The 20,844-nt window shown below is 41.0% G+C and overlaps 1 protein-coding gene across 1 annotated transcript in view; it reads right to left on the reverse strand.

Moving 5' to 3' along the window:
- Nucleotides 1-20,844, reverse strand: part of Ca8 (carbonic anhydrase 8) — a 91,133-nt gene that overhangs the window by 19,076 nt on the left and 51,213 nt on the right. The window contains exons 6-8 of the mRNA XM_021645023.2: nt 20,147-20,195; nt 18,820-18,932; nt 807-976 (exon numbers count right to left, since the gene is read on the reverse strand). Of these exons, the coding sequence (XP_021500698.1) occupies nt 842-976; nt 18,820-18,932; nt 20,147-20,195 (297 nt within the window). The 3' untranslated portion in view covers nt 807-841. The remainder of the gene's footprint in view (nt 1-806; nt 977-18,819; nt 18,933-20,146; nt 20,196-20,844) is intronic.

The raw sequence follows: 20,844 nt of genomic DNA on the forward strand, positions 1-20,844 counted from the left end.
CACAAATAGATAAATGGAAAAGGGGTCACAAAATGAAGTCTGCGTTAAGTGAAAAGGAGAGGATCACTGTTGAAACTGGCGTTTGAGCTCAGCCCAGCGCAGATCAGAGGCCAAATGTGCAAAAGGAAGGAAGTGCAGTACAGAGTGAGCAAAGCATATTCCAGGAAATGAGACCGTAGCATAGAACAATAGAAGAAACAGGAAAAGAAGATTGACAAGAGCATCACCATTTTACATCTCCTTTAAGAGTGACCAGGTCGTGAGACTGTGAGCTCTGCAAGGCCTGAGATTTCCATTCAGCTGTGACTTCATAGTGCCTAGTATATGCTAACTCACATATCACGCCATCCTCTCAACAGTTCATCCCTGGTCCCAGCTCTGTCCTGCTTCTCCAGGCACTGTTCTAGCAGATATGTCCTGCTTATGCGAAGCAGCTCTCTGCTACAGTTTCTCTGATTGATACACACTTAGGTGGATTACAAGGTAAAGGAAGATTCCCATACATAGTAACATTTGCATATTTTTATCTTTCCCGTGTCTGTGAGCTCCCTAAAGGTAAGTAGTAAGTATGTTGAATTCAATGTCATTCAATAAAATAATGTACAATATTAAAAGAGCTAATATATGTTTCTCGACTTAGGAAATAAAAACTACTTCCAGAGAAACAAACAAAAGAGAGTAATGGTACAGGGGTATGAAAATGCATCATAAATGTATCAAGATGAAGTGCATTTTGGCAGCCAAACTATAGAATGACTTTGGGATGCTGGGTTAAGGTAACTCATTTCCTTGTCTGTCTCACATACCCTGATGCAGATGGCTTTGTTCCTGGTCTCTCTGGCTACTGAAATGCAGCTCGGATGACTCTGTCACTCAGGGGCTGGGTAGGTCGGAAATTGTCTCCCAAAATCCCATCACAGCCTTCTACAAGTTCTGCCCCCTTAACATGTGTCCTGAGTCTTCGAAATTCTTCTATCTGAAAAAAAAAGCAGAATTAAAGGGAATTAGTCACTAGCCACACATTAGCAAGTTCAGAGATTCATAAACCATTTAAAATGTGCATAGATTACAGAATAAAAGAAAAAGTGAAAGGTGAGCTTCAAAGACAGAGGAACAGAGCTGAAAAGAGAGCTCAGCCCTAGCAGAGGACCCAAGTTCAGTACCCAGCACACCCGTCAGGAGGATGCAGCTGCCTGAAACTCCAGCTCCAGGGATACAGCACACACGTCTGGCCTCAAGGGGACTGTGCTCATAGTGTGTTTGTGTGTGTGTGTGTGTGTGTGTGTGTCTGTATTTATACAAACTTTAAAATAATAATAAATCAAAAAATTTGAATAGATTTGGTTGTTCCAGAAATAAGTACATCAGACAAAGCCCTTAAAAGATGATAACAGGAATCTATGTAATTCCAATGTCTATAGAAGCCTACTAGATTTTTAATGTAAAGATTCCATCACACACACATACAAAAAAAAATGTGTCAGCTTAAAACACACACAGAGAGAAAAAGAGAGAACAAATGAGTTCTTAGAAGTTTCTCAAGTACATCCCTAACTCGCCAGCTCTGATGTAAGTGTGGGTCATCTCATTAGTTATCACATTTGCTGCAAGGATTCATGGATTCCTAGAAAATTCTGGCCAAACATCCATCTGACAGAGGATTAGTGTCTTGAATATATAAAGAACCCCCCCCCAATAAAAACCTAACTAAACACTAAGAAAATAAACAACCTAATTAGAAAGTGGTGAATGGGACCTGGAGAGACAGCTAGCAATTAAGAGTGCAAACTATTCTTTAAAAAGACCTAAGTTTAATTCCCAGCACTCACACCAGTAGGTTCAAAACTGCCTGTAACTATGAACTGAACAGAGAATTCTCAAAAAGAAAAAAATACAAATGGCTAAGAAACATCTTAAGAAGTACTCAACATCTTTAGCCATCAGAGAAATAAAAATTAAAACCACTTTTGGATTCCATGTCACCCAAGTTAGAATAGTCACATGGTCATGATCAGTATACAACCAACCAACAAATACTAGCATGAATGTGGGAAAGGGATTTTTTTTATAACCGTTGGTGTAGGTGTAAACTATTTCCACTTTGGAAAGAAGTCTAGAGGTTTTAAAACTAATAACCAAGTTATAACATTCCTTGGCACATACCCAAAGAACTTTATATCACTATAAACAAATTTTCACATCCATATTCATTGTTGCTCTTTTCATATCCATAATAGATAGAAAATGAAATCATGCCAAACGTTATCAACTAAGAAGTTAATAAGACAACTGTGGTACATACACACAATGGCATATTACTCGGTCATAAAGAAAAATGACATTTGCAAATGAAACTGGAAAAATTATACAGATGGAGCAGTAAGTCAGACCCAGAAAGACACAAGACAACGGTGGAGAAAGTAACGCAAATGAATTATTAGGTAAAGGTCTTATGGAAACCTACTAGCCGATGAGCTAATTTCAAAATATAACTTTAAAAAAAATGGGTTCAAATGGAGGCACCTTAAATTGGTGCACATCACCATGCCCAGAGGACACGGGTTAGTAAATATGTATTGCAATGCCAGACATGGGACACATCCCTCAGGCGCCCCAAAGCTCTAGAACAGCATAGGGTATTATCATTGCCCTCGCTGCCCACTAGCACTGCATGCCAAGACCTTATTGCTGAACACACCACACACTATGACTGCAGGCCATAGAGAAGCCAATCTCAAACTGTCCAGAAAAATTACTCCCTGCTCGTTAGCAAGAGTAAAACATTATTGTTCTTATTAAGAACTGGCTCTTTGGCCTCTCCACCCCCGAAGGGAGGAGCAGTCCTGTTAGGCCACAGAGGAGGGCTTTGCAGCCAGTCCTGAAGATACCTGATAAAACAGGATCAGATGAATGGGGAGGAGGTCCCCCCTATCAGTGGACTTGGAAAGGGGCACGGTGGAGATGAGGGAAGGAGGGAGGGACTGGGAGGGAATGAGGGATCGGGACACGGCTGGGATACAGAGTTAATAAAATGTAACTGATAAAAAAAAAGAAAAAAAAAAGAACATGGATGCTACAATACTGACCTGCTAGGAGAGATGTGCCCATGCCATGACTGTTTTATAGGGTGACTAACTGCAAAGACAGCAAGCTGTGCAGAGGCGCATAATTGGTCAAGGTGATGAAAGGAAGAGACGGAGTGCTTAGCCCTATATGAGACATCTTTAAGAACTTCCCACCAAGGCTGAAGGAGCATCCCGGAAGGGGAGGCAGAACTTAAGAGCTGGAGGATGAGGAGGATTGATGTGAAATGCTGTCTTCTAGGCATGACACGGCTATTAGTCATGAATCACAGGAACTGTGGTTTACCTGCATAGATACTTAGGATGAAGGCATCCAATAGAGATGGGGGTTGGTCTCCAGGCCTGTCCTCTTACTGAGGTACCACTGGTAGGTGACAGCTGCTCATTAGGGAGAATCAGTATTCTTTGAGGATATGGCCACTAGTAAGTTTCTCAGGCCCTCTGAGTAGCCCCATGCACATATATGTAGCACTAATTGCTTTTAGTAGGGTATCGTAGAAGAAGAGGACGAGGAAAAGAAAGAAGAGATAAAGATAGGAAAGATGTGAGATATGAGTGGTGTTGGAGGTTATGTATATGACTATATTTCATTACATATATGTATAAAATGGTAATAAAATTAAACAGCTAAGTAAATAAATAAACTGATGCCTCTATCAGCAAAAGACAGACCCTGCCTCTCATCTACCATGCTGGGGAACACAGGTGCAAAGGATGTTTCTTGTTCTCCCAAAGTGCAAACCCAGCTGCGTTTCTTAGCCATTTACAGCCCATCTCCCCCTCTGAGGTCACCTCTCCACATTATGACTTGCCTATGACATGTGAAGAGGTTTCTAGGTCTCAGATGACCTCACCTGTCAGGTTTGAGATTCTGAAGAATCTGGACTCTACCAGATGTGAATGTGACAAGAATGTAACTAGCAAGCAACAATATTATGTGTGTTCCCCAAGCTCATCCTTCCTGTTCCCCAAGTAACCTAAAACTTACATTACTTTGCTAAAATACTACACAGCAATAAGGCACAGCCATGCTTCATTCTTCTCACATGAGGGAACTGAGGCTAGAGAAGCAAAGAAAATATCCAAATTAGCTATTGCTCCTCCCAGCTCCACAACAGCCTCTTCAAAAACTCCAGTCAGATCAGTACAACTATACCTCGCTTGTCCCTGGTACTGGGCACTGAAATCTGAACATCCATCCAGATGTATCAACGTTTTGTAGTTTAAAAAAGTCTGTATCAAAAGAATTCTGTCTTCCTTAAAGAGAAGCAATGCAGAAGATCAGCTAAGTCAGGGCTGCTAACTAAAAGCCTGGACTTCAGGGGGCCAGGAAATCTCCAAATGATAGCAAAAACATACACGTGTATTCTCCTACATCCACAGCATTCTACTTCTGTCCACTCCCCTAAAGCGCTGGGGAAAATTAAATGACAGGTTAGATTGCCAGCCTGGTTACAAATACGACTTGTAACGTTTTATTTATTTATTTATTTATTTTTCGTGTCTCCAAATACGGATTGGTTTTTCTAAGTGAGGAAAGTCTGGCCCAGCTGGAACTGCCCTGCTGATCTGTGTCTTTCCTGTGTCTACATATTGTGTTTGCATAGCAGTGCCAGTCAGGCAAGTAAACCAGTAAATCGTTTCTTTCCCTGGCCCTTCTCAGGATCCTACACAGTACCCAATGCTTACGGCAACTGAAAACTTCCTAGAACCGAGGCTTCGTGAGAGTCCCCTGTCAGTATTTGCTTTCGCCTTGATGTTTTCCCTAAGGGGGAAAGGGAAAGGCCCCGGGCACTGCAGAGTCCTACACTAGTTCAAAAATAATGCAGTGGCGAGGGAGTGGGTTTGTGGCCAAACATCTGTCATTCTCTCTTGGCTCTGCTACTGGCGGTCCTAAATGACCAAATGGTGTCACCTCTTTCTGCCTCAATATCCCCAGTGCAACAGAGATGACAGTGATGACAACATTCTCAAGGGTGACATAAACAGAAGAAGAAGAAAGAACCGGCACACAGTTACTCAGCATAGTGCCGTCAGCGCTCCACTAACGCTAATTACTAACCAGCCATCCACTGTGCCACTTCCTTGTACGTCAAACCTTTAGCATTTGGAGAGAAATCTTTAGCCGAAAGGGATAGTAAATCAAGCCACTGGGGGAAGCCCAGCCTCTCAGCATTCACTTTATATACTTCAAACTCTATGAGGAGTCTGCACCAAAGTTCAAGACCCATGGGAAGGGTCAATGAAGGGTCAATGAAGAGCAGTGTGCTCTAGAAACTTAACTGCCTAGGCACATTATAGGAACTATGTCATCCTTTTTTTTTTTTTTACTGACTTTGAAGCCTATTTTAAAACCTGATTAATTTTATATTTTCTTTTCCTAAGCTGAAGGCACATCCTGGGCCACAGCCTGGAGCATGTGATGTTGTATGAAAACAACTTCTTGAGAAGAGATCTAGCCAAGTGCTAGCCTCAGCCATTACACTCTGCAGAAAACTACTTCACGAGAATGTTTTTCCCTGATTGCAGTGACACTTTGAAGATTTCAAACATCAGTAGAGATGGAAGGGAAATTCATCTTCCTAGAATGTCATTTTTCTGAAATAACCACCCCTCAAAACCCTTTATCAGCTTAAGCAGCTTCAAATGCATGTGAAGTCAACCCAAGCCAAAAGGAGGGGCTCTGATGAATAACAGAATAACATTTCAGGATAAAAGTCTTCAATAAACCCAGGAAGCGGGCATTAGAAAGCATCACTGAGTGCAGAAATACAAATAACTATAGGTCACTGTATGGTTTTGTCAGGTTATTCCATTGAAACATGCTATTCATTTTTAAATAACTTGAAGTGGGGGAAAGAAGAGGGTGGAGAGGAAACGAGACGTGAATAAACATCCTGCACCCTGGAAAAGAGCCCTATCTTCTGAAGTGATTTATTTGAACAAGTGCTGTGTGTGAACCAGAGAAGCAACCCAACTGACCAGACACATATTTAACCTCACAGACTCACAAACCAAACTACTGACTAAAAGCCCAACTCTAAAACTGTTTCTTTATGGGTGCATTCAAGAGGCTAGTTTCCATGGTTTGCAGTTTGAGGCAAATTACCTTACAGCAGACCCCTGCTTCTATGGTCATCCAATCTAACAGGCTTACTCTGATTTCTTTTTCCTGTGTCACTGTGCTAAAAGGATGCATAGAAGTCAGTGCCCTCTATTAACTCAAGCACCATAGACATTTTCTTGTTTCCAGGCTTGGGCTACAAATAACATATGAGGGTAGGTATCCCTGCAAGGTACTGAATTCAGTGTCTGTGGTTCCATACACAGATGCAGAGAAAAAAATCAGACACAGGAAGGCTATGTGATATCACTTATATGAGAATGTTAAACAGAAGATACAGAAGCAGAGAGTAGAAGGGTGGTTACGAAAAGCTTCAGGAAGTAGAAATGGAGAGGAGATGGACAAAGATACAAAGTCTCAGATTTACAAAAGACATGGGACCCGGAGATGTACCATATGGTATAACACTTACTACTAACAATGTTGTCCTGAGCACTTAAAAAGTATTAGTGAGTCAGATCTTGAATTAAGTGGGCCCAGCAAGAACACATAATTCTAAAGGCAATGAGAAGAAATGCTGGAGGTTGTCTAAGTTACTTTTCTATTTTGTGAAAACAACACAACCAAGGCAAGTTACAGAAGGGTTCTTGGGGAGCTTTGACGGTTTTGAATGGCAAAGGCCCAAGTGGGTTTACATGTCTGAATACTTGGTTCTCAGATGGTGGAACTGTTTGGGAAGTAAAAAGAAGCTCCAAGATGGCAGCAACCACCGTGCACCATATCTGAAGGGCAGAAGAACTCCAAAACTGGTGAGTGTTTGGGCGGCTGAAGCCAGAGCATCGACTTTGAGGCTTGCTGGGCTAAAGGGAACAACCCATGAGCTGGGACAGATTGGATACAGCCCCCCCCCAATGTCTCCAGGGTCTAAGAGTGGCAAGCTATCAACGCCCATGCACCTTCATTTGCTCTGCTTGTCCTGGGGGCACAGCAGCTGTGGGGAGAGCATAACCCCAGGTACGGAGGGCCTCCTTACTCTAACAGCCAAACAGGAGACCCAAATCTGAGAGTAGAAAACTGTGGGCTCTCTGCGATACCACGTACACCTGCAAGTGAGTGCTTCTGCATGAGAGTGCATACAGAGACTCAGATCTGGGTCCCTCTACCCTAGCAGCCAGACATCGGATCCCTCCCACCCACGCCCCCTGCTTGGGCAACATAGGGATCTCTGGGACAGCATTCTCAACCGTGAAACCCCTCTTCTGCAGTTTTCCCAGTGGGGTTCAGGCAAATAATTCCTGGAACCAAGATGGTGCAGCTCAGGCAGATCTGAGCACGTGGAGCACAATACCAAGCCATTCAGGACACCTGTGAATGCACACTGTGCCTGCAAACAGCAAACTGTGCCCGCACCACAACCTGCTCTTACTCTTCTCCCTTTCACTTCATCCTTCCAGGAAGGCACATGTCCACACATGCTCCCATGCTTGTGCACTTACCCTGCAAACTTCCTCCCTTAGCTGCATCTGAAACACCAACACCCACTCACCAACCATTGGACCGTTCTCATCTTCCTGAAGAATACTCCAGACTCCAGAGACAAATGGACCCAGTCTGAAGTACAGGCTCCAGGAACAAACAGCAAAGGCTACAGACCATCAGATGGCTAGAGGCAGGATTAAGAACACATCCAACAAAAATTGGGACATCATGGCTTCACCAGCAACCCCCAAAATCAATGGATATTTTAATTCATCAGAAACACAGGAAAATTATTTTAAAGCTATGCTTATCGAGTTATTAGAGGCATAAAAAGAGGAAACAAAACTCTCAAAGAAATACAGGCAAATATAGCCACACAAATAAAGGCACATAAAGATGATATGAATAAAAAAAAATGGATGGATGCCATCATGGAAAGATAGGAATCCACATTCAAACATATGAAGGAAATGGTGCAAGACATGAAAACAGAATTAGAATTAATAAAGAAAACACAAACAGAGAAAACCTGGAACTAGAGAACATAGAGAAAAGATCAGGAACCACAAAGGTAAGCATCACCAACAGAATACAAGAAATGGAAGAGAGAATCTCAGGTGCTGAAGATACAGTTGCAGAAATGATATGTCTCTCAAAGAAAAAAATAAAATTGGGAAAGTCCCAAACACAAAACATCCAAGAAATCAAGGACACCATGAAAAGATGAAATCTAAGAATAATAGGAATAAATGAAAAAGAAGATTCCAGGCTCCAGGGTCCAGAAAAAATTTTCAAGAAAATCATTGATGAAAATTTTCCCAACTTAAAGAAAGAGATGTCCTTAAACATACAAGAGGCTTACAGAACACCAAATAGACTAGACCAGAAAAGAAACTCCTCACATTACATAATAGTCAAAACACTAAATCTATAGAACAAAGAAAAAATATTAAAAGCAACAAGGAAAAAAGGCCATGTAACATACAAAGGTAGACCTATCAGAATCATAACAGATTTCTCAACAGAAACCAAGAAAGCCAGAAGGGCCTGAACAGATGTCATGCAGACTCTAAGAGAACACAGATGTCAAACCAGACTACTATACCCAGCAAAACTTTCAATCAACATATATGGAGAAAACAAAGTATTCCATGACAAAACTAAACTTAAACAATATCTACACAGCAGCCCAGCCCTACAGAAGATACTAGAAGGAAAAAATCCAATCTAACAAAATCAACTGCAGCCAAAGAAAATAGGACATAGATAACCTCACAACAAAAAATTAAAAAGAAAACAAGCACAGAAACACACTATCACCAACTCCACAATTAAAGGCACTAACATTTATTGGTCACTATTATCTATCAACATCAATGGACTCAACTTTCCAATAAAAAGACACAGACTAACAGAATGGTTGCAGAAACAGGATCCAACATTCTACTGCATTCAAGAAACACACCTTTGCAACAACGACAGATACTGCCTGAGAGTAAAAGGCTAGAAAAAGGTTTTCAAGCAAATGGGCCCAGAAAACAAGCTGGAGTAGTTATCCTAGTATCTAATAAAATAGATTTTAAACCAAAATTAATCAAAAAAGATGAGGAGGGGCATTTCATTCTCATCAAAGCAAAAATCCAGCATGAGCACATCACAATCCTGAGCATCTATGCCCTAAATACAAGAGCACCTGCTTTTGTAAATGAAACATTATTAAAGTTCAAATCACACATCAATCCGAACACCTTAATTACAGAAGACTTCAACACTCCACTCTCACCAAGGGGCAGATCATCAAGAGAGAAGCCAAATAGGGAAGTAATGACACTTACAGAGGTCGTAAATCAAATGGACCTAATAGATGTCTACAGAACTTTTCACCCAAACTGAAAAGAGTACACTTTCTTCTCAGCACACCACAGAACCGTCTCCAAAATTGACCATACAGTCAGACTCAAAGCACTCCTCAACAGATATAAGAAGATTGAAGTAATCCCTTGTATCCTATCAGACCACCATGGCCTCAACAAAAACAGAAATAACAAAAAGCCTACACATGCATGGAAACTAAACAGCTCTCTACTCAACATCAGCAGGATCAGGGAAGAAATTAAAAAAAAAATTAGAGACTTCCTAAAATTCAATGAAAATGAAGGCAAAACTTACCCAAATTTATGGGATGCAATGAAAGCAGTGCTAAATGGAAAGTTCATAGCACTAAGTGCCTTCAGAAAGAAGTTTGAGACATCTCATACAAGCAACTTATGGGCAAACCTGAGAGCCCTAGGAAAAAAATAAGCAGACACATCCAAGAGGAGTAGACTATTGGAAATAATTAAACTCAGGGCTGAAATCAATAAATAAATTAGATAGATAGATAGATAGATAGATAGATAGATAGATAGATAGATAGATAGATAAAATTAGAAACAAATAGAACAATTCAAAGAATTAATGAAACCATGAGCTGGTTCTTTGAGAAAATTAAAAAGATAGGCAAACCCTTAGCCAAACTAACTAAAAGTCAGAGAGAAACTATCCAAATCAGCAAAATAAGAAACTAAAAGGGGTACATAATGAAGACACTGAGGAAATTCAAAGATCCATTAGATGTTACTTCAAAAGCCTATATGCCACAAAATTTGAAAATCTAATTGAAATGAACAATTTTCTTGAAAGAGTCCATTTACCAAAGCTAAACCAAGATCAGGTAAATAATTTAAACAGTCCTATATTGCCCAAGAATATAGAAGCAGTCATCAAAAATCTCCCTGCCAAAAAAATAGCCCAGGGCCAGATAGTTTTAATGCAGAATTCTACCCAACCTTCAAAGAAGAGCTGATGCCAATTCTCTTCAAACTATTCCACAAAAATAGAAACAGAAGGAACATTACCAAACTCTTTCTATGAGACCACAATAACCTTAATACCTAAACCACACAAAGACCCAACAAAAAAAGGAGAAAAATGCAAAAAGATCCATATTTATCACCTTGCACAAAACTAAAGTCCAAGTGGATCAAAGACTTCAACATAAAACCAGACACACTAAACCTGTTAGAAGAAAAAGTGGGGAAGAGCCTTGAACTTATTGGCACAGGAGAAAATATCCTGAATAGAACACCACCAGCACAGGCTCTAAGATCAACAATCAATAAATGGGACCTCATGAAACAGAAAAGCTTCTGTAAAGCAAAGGACAGTCATCATAACAAAACAACAGCCTACAAATTGGGAAAGGATCTTCACCAATCCTATATCTGAAAGAGGGCTAATATCCAGACTACTACATAAAGAACTTCAGAATTTAAACACCAACAAACCAAGTAGTCTAATTAAAAATGGGGAACAGAGCTAAACAGAGAATTCTCTGCAGAGGAATATCGAATGGCAGAGAAACACTTAAAGAAACTCTCAATGTCCTTAGTCATCAGGGAAATGCAAATCAAAGCAACCCTGAGATTTCACCTTCCACCTATCAGGATGGCTAAGATCAAAAACTCAAGGGACAACACGTGCTAGAGAGGTTGTGGAGAAAGGGGAACCCTCCTCCATTGCTGGTGGGAATGCAAACTTGTACAACCACTTTGGAAATCAGTCTGGTGCTTCCTCAGAAAATTAGGAATAGAGCTTCCTCAAGATCCAGCTATACCACTCCTAGGCATAAACCCAAATATGCTCAAATATACAACAAGGACATTTGTTTACCCATGTAAGTAGCAGCTTTATTTGTAATAGCCAGAAGCTGGAAACAACCCAGATGCCCATCAACAGAGGAATGGATACAGAAATTGTGGTACTTTTACACAATGGAATACTACTCAGCAATTAAAAACAAGGAAATCATGAAATTTGCAGGCAAATGGTGGGAACTAGAAAAGATCTTCCTGAGTGAGGTATCCCAGAAGCAGAAAGACACACATAGTATATACTCACTTATAAGTGGGTATTAGACCTATTAGACAGGATAGACATACTAAAATCTGTACACCTAAAGAAGATAAACAAGAAAGAGGACCTGGGGTAAGATGATCAATCCTCACTTAGAAAGACAAATGGGATGGACATTGGAAGTAGGAGAAAATAAGTAACAGGACAGAAGCCTATCTCAGAGGGCCTCTGGAAGACTCTACCTAGCAGTGTTATCAAAGCAGATGCTGAGACTCATAACCAAACCTTCAGCAGAGTGCAGGGAATCATTTACATAATGGAATACATTTACATAATGGAATACTACTCAGCAATTAAAAACAAGGAAACCAACTTCTCAACTGTGAGTGATTCCGTACAGGCTCCTTAATCTAGATAGGCTTTTCCGGGGAAGAATTAGAGAGAGAAAGAACATCCTCTCTCCAGGCACGCTGATATCAGAGTTCCTCTTATTTTCATCTGCAGCCACAGCAGCTCCAGTCCCAGCTGACTTCCTCTCTGCTCCTGGGTAGCTGCTGCTGAGCCACACACTAAAACTCCCTCCAGAAACACTAGACCCTAAGGCTGCATCCACCAGGGAAGTGATGCAAGATGGAGGAAACGCTCATACAGAGTGTTACAAAAGGTGCTACAAGTACATAAAAAGAACACTTTTTTTTTTTAAGAAAGAGGGGGAGTCTCTCAAGGGAGAAATCCTCTACACCTGCCACCAGCTCGACTCCTGACTGTGCACACAGCCACAGTACAAACTGAAATGCATGTGAGTACATAACACTCCCAGAGGACTACAGACTTAGCATGAAATTAAGAATGCAAAAGACTTCCCAGCAATGCCTTTTCTATGACTATCTGTTGCAATCACATCACACGTGTCTTGGGTAAACACACCATTTGGGTTCATTCCTCCTGGTTGTGTTTTAACACGTATGCATGTATTCATGGCTATGTTTCCACAAGGCAGGGTCCACACTCATCTGCAGAACCTCAGTGTTTGGAATATTCTAATTCTAACATATCTAATACATGTTTGGGGGTGAGTACAGGACAGGGTGACACAGTAGTTCTTGACATGGCTCTCAAGAATGGAAAATGACAACTGCCAGCTCCTACAACACACCTATTTAATTAGCATGTCAGAGACCCCAGAGACTTCCCGAGGACATAGAAGCACACACAAGTCTGAGATCTGTAAGTACTTTAGTCTTTTCTGTGCTATGATTGCGGAATACCTAAGGCTGGGTGATGTAAAAATAATCAATCTGTTTCTCATAACTCCAGAGGCCAGAAATTATAAGAATAGGTCAGGCACATGGCAAGGTCTTCACACAGCAAAAAGTGGAAGAGGAAACAAGCAAAATGAAGTGTGAAACTTGTTCAGCAACAATTCATTAACACCATAGCCATGGTCTCAGTTTTTTATCGCTGTGACAAAGCACAATGATGAAGGCAATGTAGAAAAGAAAGCACTTAATTTGGGGCTCAGAGTTACAAAGAATTAGAGTACTTGACCATCATGGCTGCGAGCAAGGCAGCAGGTAGGCAGGCATGGTGCTGGAGCAGCAGCTGGGAGCTTACATCCTGAGATGCAAGCATGAAGCATAGAGAGCTACTGGAAATGGTGTTAGGTCTTGTAACCTCAAAGCCCACCCATAGTGACACACATCCTCCAACAAGGTCATACCTCTTAGTCCTTCACAAACAATTCCACCAACTAGGGACCAAGCATCCAAATACATGGGGGGAGGAGGCATTCTAATTCAAACCACCACATTCAACTCCACAGGTTCCTAGCTATATCATAATACAAAATGTGTTTTAGTCAAACTTCAGAATCCCTATAGTCTTTTGTAGTCTTAACATAGTTTAAAAGTCCAAAGTCTCCTCTGAGACTCAAGGCAATCTCTTAATTGTAACCTACAAATTTAACATCAAAAAGCAGATTACATAACACCAACGTAAAATAGCACAGAATACACAGTACTATTCCAAAAGGAAAAAATGAGGGCATAGTGAGGAAATAATGGATTGAAACCCAGTAGGGCAAACTCTAACCTCTGTAACTCCATCTCTGATATCAAAGGCCTTAGATGGTTCTGTCCTTCCAACTTTGCTGACTAAAACACACTTCTCTCTTTGGAGATAGTTTTACTCACTGTGTGCCAATTGCCCAGGCAAATAGCCCACAGTTCTGGCATCTCCAACACAATAGAGTCTGCACTTGAATCTAGGCTCCACTTTCACAGCTTCACACAATGGACTCACACAATGGGTTGCCATGCAGGGACTCCTCTGCTAACAGAGCTGGCCTCAGCAGCTTTCCTTAACTGAAGAGGAAGGTTCCACAACTACACTCCTCTATCCTTCATAATCTGAAGCCAGACCACTTGACTGAGGGTACTGTGTTGGGCTGCTTTTCTTGGGATAGAGGCCGGACCCCTCCTTTAACCATGTATTTGCTTTTTAAGTGAAGAATATTCTTAGAGCCTTTTCCTTCCAAAAGTTGCAGCCTTGGCTATATGGAGCTTTGCCCAGAAGACACGCTCCCTTTATTCCATTCTGGATCAGAACCTTCCTTATCTACTTCAACATAAGCCTTGTCTCCAACATAAAATTTCCTGATGTTCTCTTTCTTCCCAAACCAAATATTTCATATTTTGCTTAGCCATTTTTCACTGATCTACATAAGAGTTATTGGTAATAACTACTCAACAGAATCAATATTGTGAGAGTCAATATTAGCTTGCCTTAAAATCTCCTCTGCCAACAAAATCAGTCCAAGACTCTTCTTACATCTTGATCCCATAAACAAGGAAGAAACCTTCATGGTAGATGCCACCTTTTAGTACTATCACATTGCCAACAGCCAAGTTTTGGAAGGGACCACCTCAGACAGATTCTTAGGTAAGGGCAGCCTCATTGCTCTCAGCACTATTTCTTGTAAACTCCTACTTGGATGGCCCATGAAGCTCTGATAATAGAATTTAACCACTTTCCTAGTCCAAGGTCCCAAAATTTTCTATATTCCTCAAAAAAAATAATAATAATAACATAGTCAGGCCTGTGAGAGCAATAGCCCACTCTCTCTGGTACACCAACTTCTGTCTTGGTTGCTTTTCTATTCTGATAAAACACCATGACCAAAGCAAGTTAGAAAGCTTTTATTTTGGGGCTCACAGTTCCAGACGGTGAGTACACGATTGCCATTGTGGAGAGCACTGAAGCTTGAGCTGGCACTGGAGCAGCAGCTGAGAGCTTATAGCATAATCTGTAAATAAGAGGCAAACGAAGCTAACTGGGGATGGTATTGCCTTTTGAAACTTCCCTAGTGACAGACTTCCTTCAACAAAGCCAGACCTCTTAATCCTTCCCAAACAGTTTCATCAACTGGGGACCAAGTTTTTAAACACATGAACCTATGCAGGCCATTCTTATTCAAACCCCACAGCCATGGACATAGATGAAAAGCTACAACTGGCATTCCAAATCAGCTGAATTCTTCTCATGAATGACCATGATGTGGACCAGGTCTTCAGGCAGCAGCCAGCCCCATATGGAATAATAAGATCCTCCAGAAAGCCATCTGTGATCCTAGTTTATCACAATTCCTCATCTGTCCATAACAAGAGGTGCAGCTTAGGAGAGAGCATGTGTTTATTACCTGCAATGCTCTGGGCTTGATACCCATCACCCAAAACAGACATGACCCAGATCCCACAGACCATAGATACATCATGTTCTAACTCAAGCATGCTTTCAGGTCTAGGAAGACTCTTGATTTTGATCCCATTTATTGAAGATAGGGAAAGGATAGAGAGACCAAGAGGATAATGTACAGTCACGTCCCTTTGCGCAGTGGCACTGTTTACAGCTAACAGACAAAGGAAAAGCAGGAGACAAGTAATAAGAGAATAGAGATAAGCTAAGAAATTGAAACAGAGAGATGGGAGAAAAGACAGGGTGGGGAAAGCAAAGAAGGGTAGCAATAACAAGCCCACCTCTCTTGATATATGTTCACATCTCTTGATCTACGGCCACTGACCTATCCAGCATATCCTAGAAATGCTAGATGGCTCTGTCTCCATTTTAATAACCAGCAAAACAGAGGATGTCTTAAAATTTCTATTATACTTAATGATGTTTGGCATTTTTATTATGCTTTGGAAATCTCATTTCTAAGCAACAATTCAGATAGGCATTCAGGTAGTAGTTGTTGTTGCTTGATTTCTAATAATTAGAGCACTTCTTACCTTAAAGTTATTTAACGGCCCTATCACTCCCATTCAGATCTCCCCAATCACCTTTTACACGCCAACATACAGGACCTTAGCCAGTATGAAAAGGTTATCTATGCAGGGGCTTCTGGTTATGTGTCCTGGAGGCTATGGGCACTGCAGCAGAAACCTGCCCCTCTTCACGGCAAGCTCCTGTAGATTTGGCTGGAAAGCAGTATTATTTGGTGCACTTGTCTCAGTGTCGCTGGTGAACACAAGGCATGCCGAGACACCAAGGCTTCTGTGAGGCAGAAGGACAGCTCCATTATATACGCTGACCACCTGACCATGTGAGGCAGGATACGGCCCCCTGTCTTCTCGATTGTGTGGTATGAGACTCCGCCTGCCAGTTACCTCTTAGTGGTGTTTTACATGAGTGTTTCTTTCTCTTCTCCTCTGTCTCAGTCCCTTTCTCCCCTTCTCCCTCTCTCCTTTAATAATGCAAAGCTTCTTGATTTTTCTTGGTCATGCCCTCTTTCTCTGGACCTCTTCAATCTTTTAACTTTACTTTCAATGGAACCCTATGAAAAGCAGTGAGTGAAAAATCTTCAAGTCAAAGACAGACCTCTTCTAAGATCCTATTTTACAAAACCACTCTAAAGTGCATTTCCATAGACACAAACACATGTTGTATATATGTGAGTCTGTGCTTACACTACTTTCCTCTCAGGAGATGCCACAGTGCTCTGTGCTAAACATCCCTACGCCTTTTCCCTGACAGATTAGAGTGACTGGGAACGCAGCCATTGTCAAAGCAAGGGGAGATATTTCCTCCAAACACACACACATTATCCTCCGTGGGGACTACTTGGTGCAGAGTTAGATTTGATGTCTGTCCTTATTCGGAGAGGCAACACAAAGCCAGCTTCCCTTTGAAACCACAGTGACATGCAAAACAATGGCTTTGCCCTGCATCTTAGTACAGCAAACGGTCGGACTTGACAATGAAACACCCTTTCTAAACCGCACTTGAGAATGTTCACAACAGCGGTCAGCTCTCACATGCCCAGAACCTTGCTGCCAAGGGATCCTCTATGCCATTTCCGATAGATCATAAATCTTTGAGGTTAAACAAACTCATATAACATAGTTATTTACTCTAGGTCAACAAAGTTGGAGGTTTATGTATTACAGAAGATACTGCTACTGTTCAATCTCAAAATTAGGTACCATTAGCCCACGGTTCTGTTTTTAACATTTAGAGTGAATTTTCTAATTTCTTCACTCCCACCAGACAAACTGACTTTTCTGACGTCATTCCTCAGGCCATCCAGTCTGGACTCACTGGGACACATTACCACAACTGTAGCCTGTACAGTCATTTTCCTTCCAAGTGACAGCAACACTTTTGAGAGTGAAGGTTATACTTCAGTCTTTTGTCCCCTGTGTCCAGTTGACACTCATTGTTTCTTATAAGAACAAACGGATGAAGAAGAATAATGGAATTAGGATTTGTCCGATGGAAAATAAGAGCTGAAGGGGATGTGGCTAAAGTTCAAATCCCGTGAAAGGTAGGCAAAAGAGAATGAAAAGAGAATTTATACTGTTCCCTAGACAACCAGAAATAAGAATTGAAAATGCTCAGTGTGAGATTTTAAGGAATTAATGCTAAAATAATAAGAAACATTGAAAGTGAGAGAAATAGTCTTTCCCAGACAAGAGAACACCAATTGGATTGACTACCAAATGGTCATCCCTGGAAATCTACATACAAATAACTTTATGCAGACTAAGAAGATTATATCTATATAGATATATGTATTTATGAATACATATATATTTGTAGATATATACATTACATAAGTGTGTGTGTTACAACTAATGAAAAAAGAAGCCACAACTTGAAAGGGCAGGGGAAAGGGGTTACATGGGTACCTTTGAAAGGAGGAAAGTGTGTAATTGTAATCTCAAAAAATAAAATATTTTAAAAATAAAATAAATGAAAATAACACTAGCAAAGGAATTGATGTAGAAGTTAGCAAACTTGAGCTTCTTAAGTTCAAGAAATGATGAAATATGAAAAAAGAATCATAAAACTTTCCTGAAGAGAACCTGGTATGTTCTATTTCTTAAGCATTTGGGGGTTGGTCATGAAGGAAAAATACAGCTTTTTGAGAATATGACGCTTAGAGCTCAAAAAGACATAAAACATTCAAACATCTTGGTAATGACAGTATAATCATTTCATTATTTTTGTATATGAGTGGCCCTGTCTGTCAGAGCCAGGACCACACATAGTAGGCAAGAGCTGTATCCCTATCCTCTTCGGAATCATTAACACGATAGAGGGGCTAACTCACGTCTTCAGCGCTAACGCCCAGCCAAAATTTACGGGGCTGTTTCTGTTCCCTGTGTATTAGCATCTGTCCTTCTTTCTTCTTAAGAATGCTTCTTGCTACCATACCTAGCGGAGTCTTAGACTCCTGGACTCAAATGACTTTATCACCTTAGCTTCCCTGTGGCTGTGGTTACCCACAGACGGCTTTCATTAGCATTTAGGGAATCTATGTGAAACCCAAGGACAGCAAGAGTAAAGATAACGAGTAAAGATAAGACGTTCCCAATGCTTTCTTTCTGGCTCTCTTACATACGTACTCTCCTACACCACAGTATTTCACATGCCATGAAAGAACTACATGCCTGTGAGATCATCAGCAGTCTCACTCTATTTCTGGAACATTCTCTCCCATACCTGGAAAGATCCGCAATAAGGGAACGGCTGGACTAATTAAAAGTTTGGCTGCTTCACGATGATCTCTCTTTGCTCCATAAAAACTAACTCTTAAAATATAGATAATAAATGAGTATTGGGTTTCATTCATCTTTGACCTTCCCATTGCTTTCCCCGGCTCACAATATTTAACTTTCGTCTGAAAGCTATGATTGATCTAACAACAGGAATTAAAGCACAAAACAGACACTTTCCCTTTATAGGGAGGCTATTTAGCCTGAGTAGGCCACTCTGAAAGGCTTGAAGGCGCGCACTCACCTGCAGCTGGGATATAGTTAAAGGGTACCGGAACAATATCCACGTAACTCCTTCGCTGCAAGGTGGAATAGTCAGAGATCCTTCATAGACCCAGTAATCCCGCAGAAGAGGGTCTGTGCAAACACATGGACATGAAACGGCAAGTTGGTGGACTTAAAACTCAACATTTCCAAGAGGCAGTCTGTTGATGTGACACTTCTCAAATGGATGCCATTTTTAAGTTAGAGCCTCATACACAAATTTTTACACTACCACTTGTGAAGAAAATAATCAGTGAAAACATGATTAATTCCCTTTATATCTACAGAGATATCTATCAATGACTCACTAGGCCTATCTATCAAGATTGATACAGCTAGGAAACTTAGCACTTTTCATATTAGCTGATTCACAGCTGTTTCCTATTGAACTATGTGTCAAGTACTATTTAGAGCGCTATACATCAATTCATTGAGTATTCACAACAAAGAGATAAGACACAGTAGCCACATTTTATACAAAAAAAACTAAGTTACACAGCGTGTCCATGATCACACAGCTAGTAACTGGTGGAGCATTTGAACCCAAGCAGTCTGCTTTCAAAGGCAGTGTTTTCAAACATTCTGTTCTAGCTATCTCTATATTGCTTCCTCAACAGCACATTACTAAAAATCCCAGTGTGAGAAGAGAAAATAAGTCAAATATTTGAAATCCTCAGCACTGCCTAAGAGAAACTGATGATTAAATATACCAAAGTAAGCAGGCAAAAGATGAAGGAAACTGGTGTGCAACAGAGCAACTAAGTGTAGAAACAGGATACAATGGATCAGCCTATTTGGTTTTTCTTGAAACACTGTGGAATAGCACACAGCTGAAGCCGAGAAATGCGGAGACCAAAACTGAACTCCAGGTTATATTCAGAAGGCTTTATGTATAATTATTGCCTATGCATAAATACAATTAGAATATTTAATACTGATGCTGTAATGAAGCAACCTTATAAAATTAGATATAAAGTTTATTTCATTCTAGAAATGACCCGATCGTCTCGGAAGTGCCTCAGTTATTTTGAAGTTTGCCGGTACTTTGCACTGAGATGGCAACTTTACACTTTACAAATGATGTTGCTGATTAAGGCCTTGTGGGAATAAGGAAGCTGAGGCGAGGGTTTCCTAACACTCAGAAGGCTTCCTTGCCTTAGCAACAGTGATCAGGTGCACCTGCTACAGAGACCAGAAAGCACAGAGGATCTTTATCAAGTAATACTCCATGATTATGAACATCCTAAAGAAACCAGTGTGGTTGCACACAGCTAAAGTTCACTTAAGGCCCTCAAGTCAATGCTTACCTGGTAGTAAGGTATTAGGATTAAAGCATGGTATTGTTTTGGATTTTCCCTGAAAAAGGAAAAATAATTCAGTCCAAGTTAGTGTAAAACTTATAAAGTCTGCATAAAGGTTATTAGAACTAAGGATCTCTACACTTAAGTCTTTTCAGATGAATTCACCTGTCCCAATATTAGTGAATGGACCACTCTCTGAAACAGATGCCATAGGAAAAGTTATCGGAGGAAGTCCCATCTTTGCCTCCCGGACTCTCCAGAGCCGGGCTGCTTAGAGCCTCTGTATCCTGACGTCAGGACGGACCCTTGGCTGCCTTCAGGAAGATGGCTTCTGAGCTCTTGGAGTACCCCTGCCCCCACCCCTGTTAGGAAGCTTTCCTATGCTCGAAGGCTTGGGGCATGCCATGTTTAAGTTTTCAACCTGGCCTTTGGGGCCTGCTACACTGGTGTGAGCCGATGTGCTTATCCCAAAAATGCATGGATGCCTGGTTTAGCTCACTGTTAGAGAAATAACAGCAGGGTGTAAGAAGCCAGGGGAAATTGACTAGACAATCCATGCTTAAATGAAGAGAAAAATATCCTAGTTCACACAGGTGACACATGCTAAAACTGCTAGGAGCCCAGAAGAAAACACTAGGAAGTGTGTTCCAGGTCCCCCTAGACTTCGACACATGTCCCTTTCCCAGCATCACACTGTGATAAAC

The sequence above is a fragment of the Meriones unguiculatus genome, chromosome 6, assembly GCF_030254825.1.
Source record: "Meriones unguiculatus strain TT.TT164.6M chromosome 6, Bangor_MerUng_6.1, whole genome shotgun sequence".
In the NCBI taxonomy this organism is placed as follows: Eukaryota; Metazoa; Chordata; class Mammalia; order Rodentia; family Muridae; genus Meriones; species Meriones unguiculatus.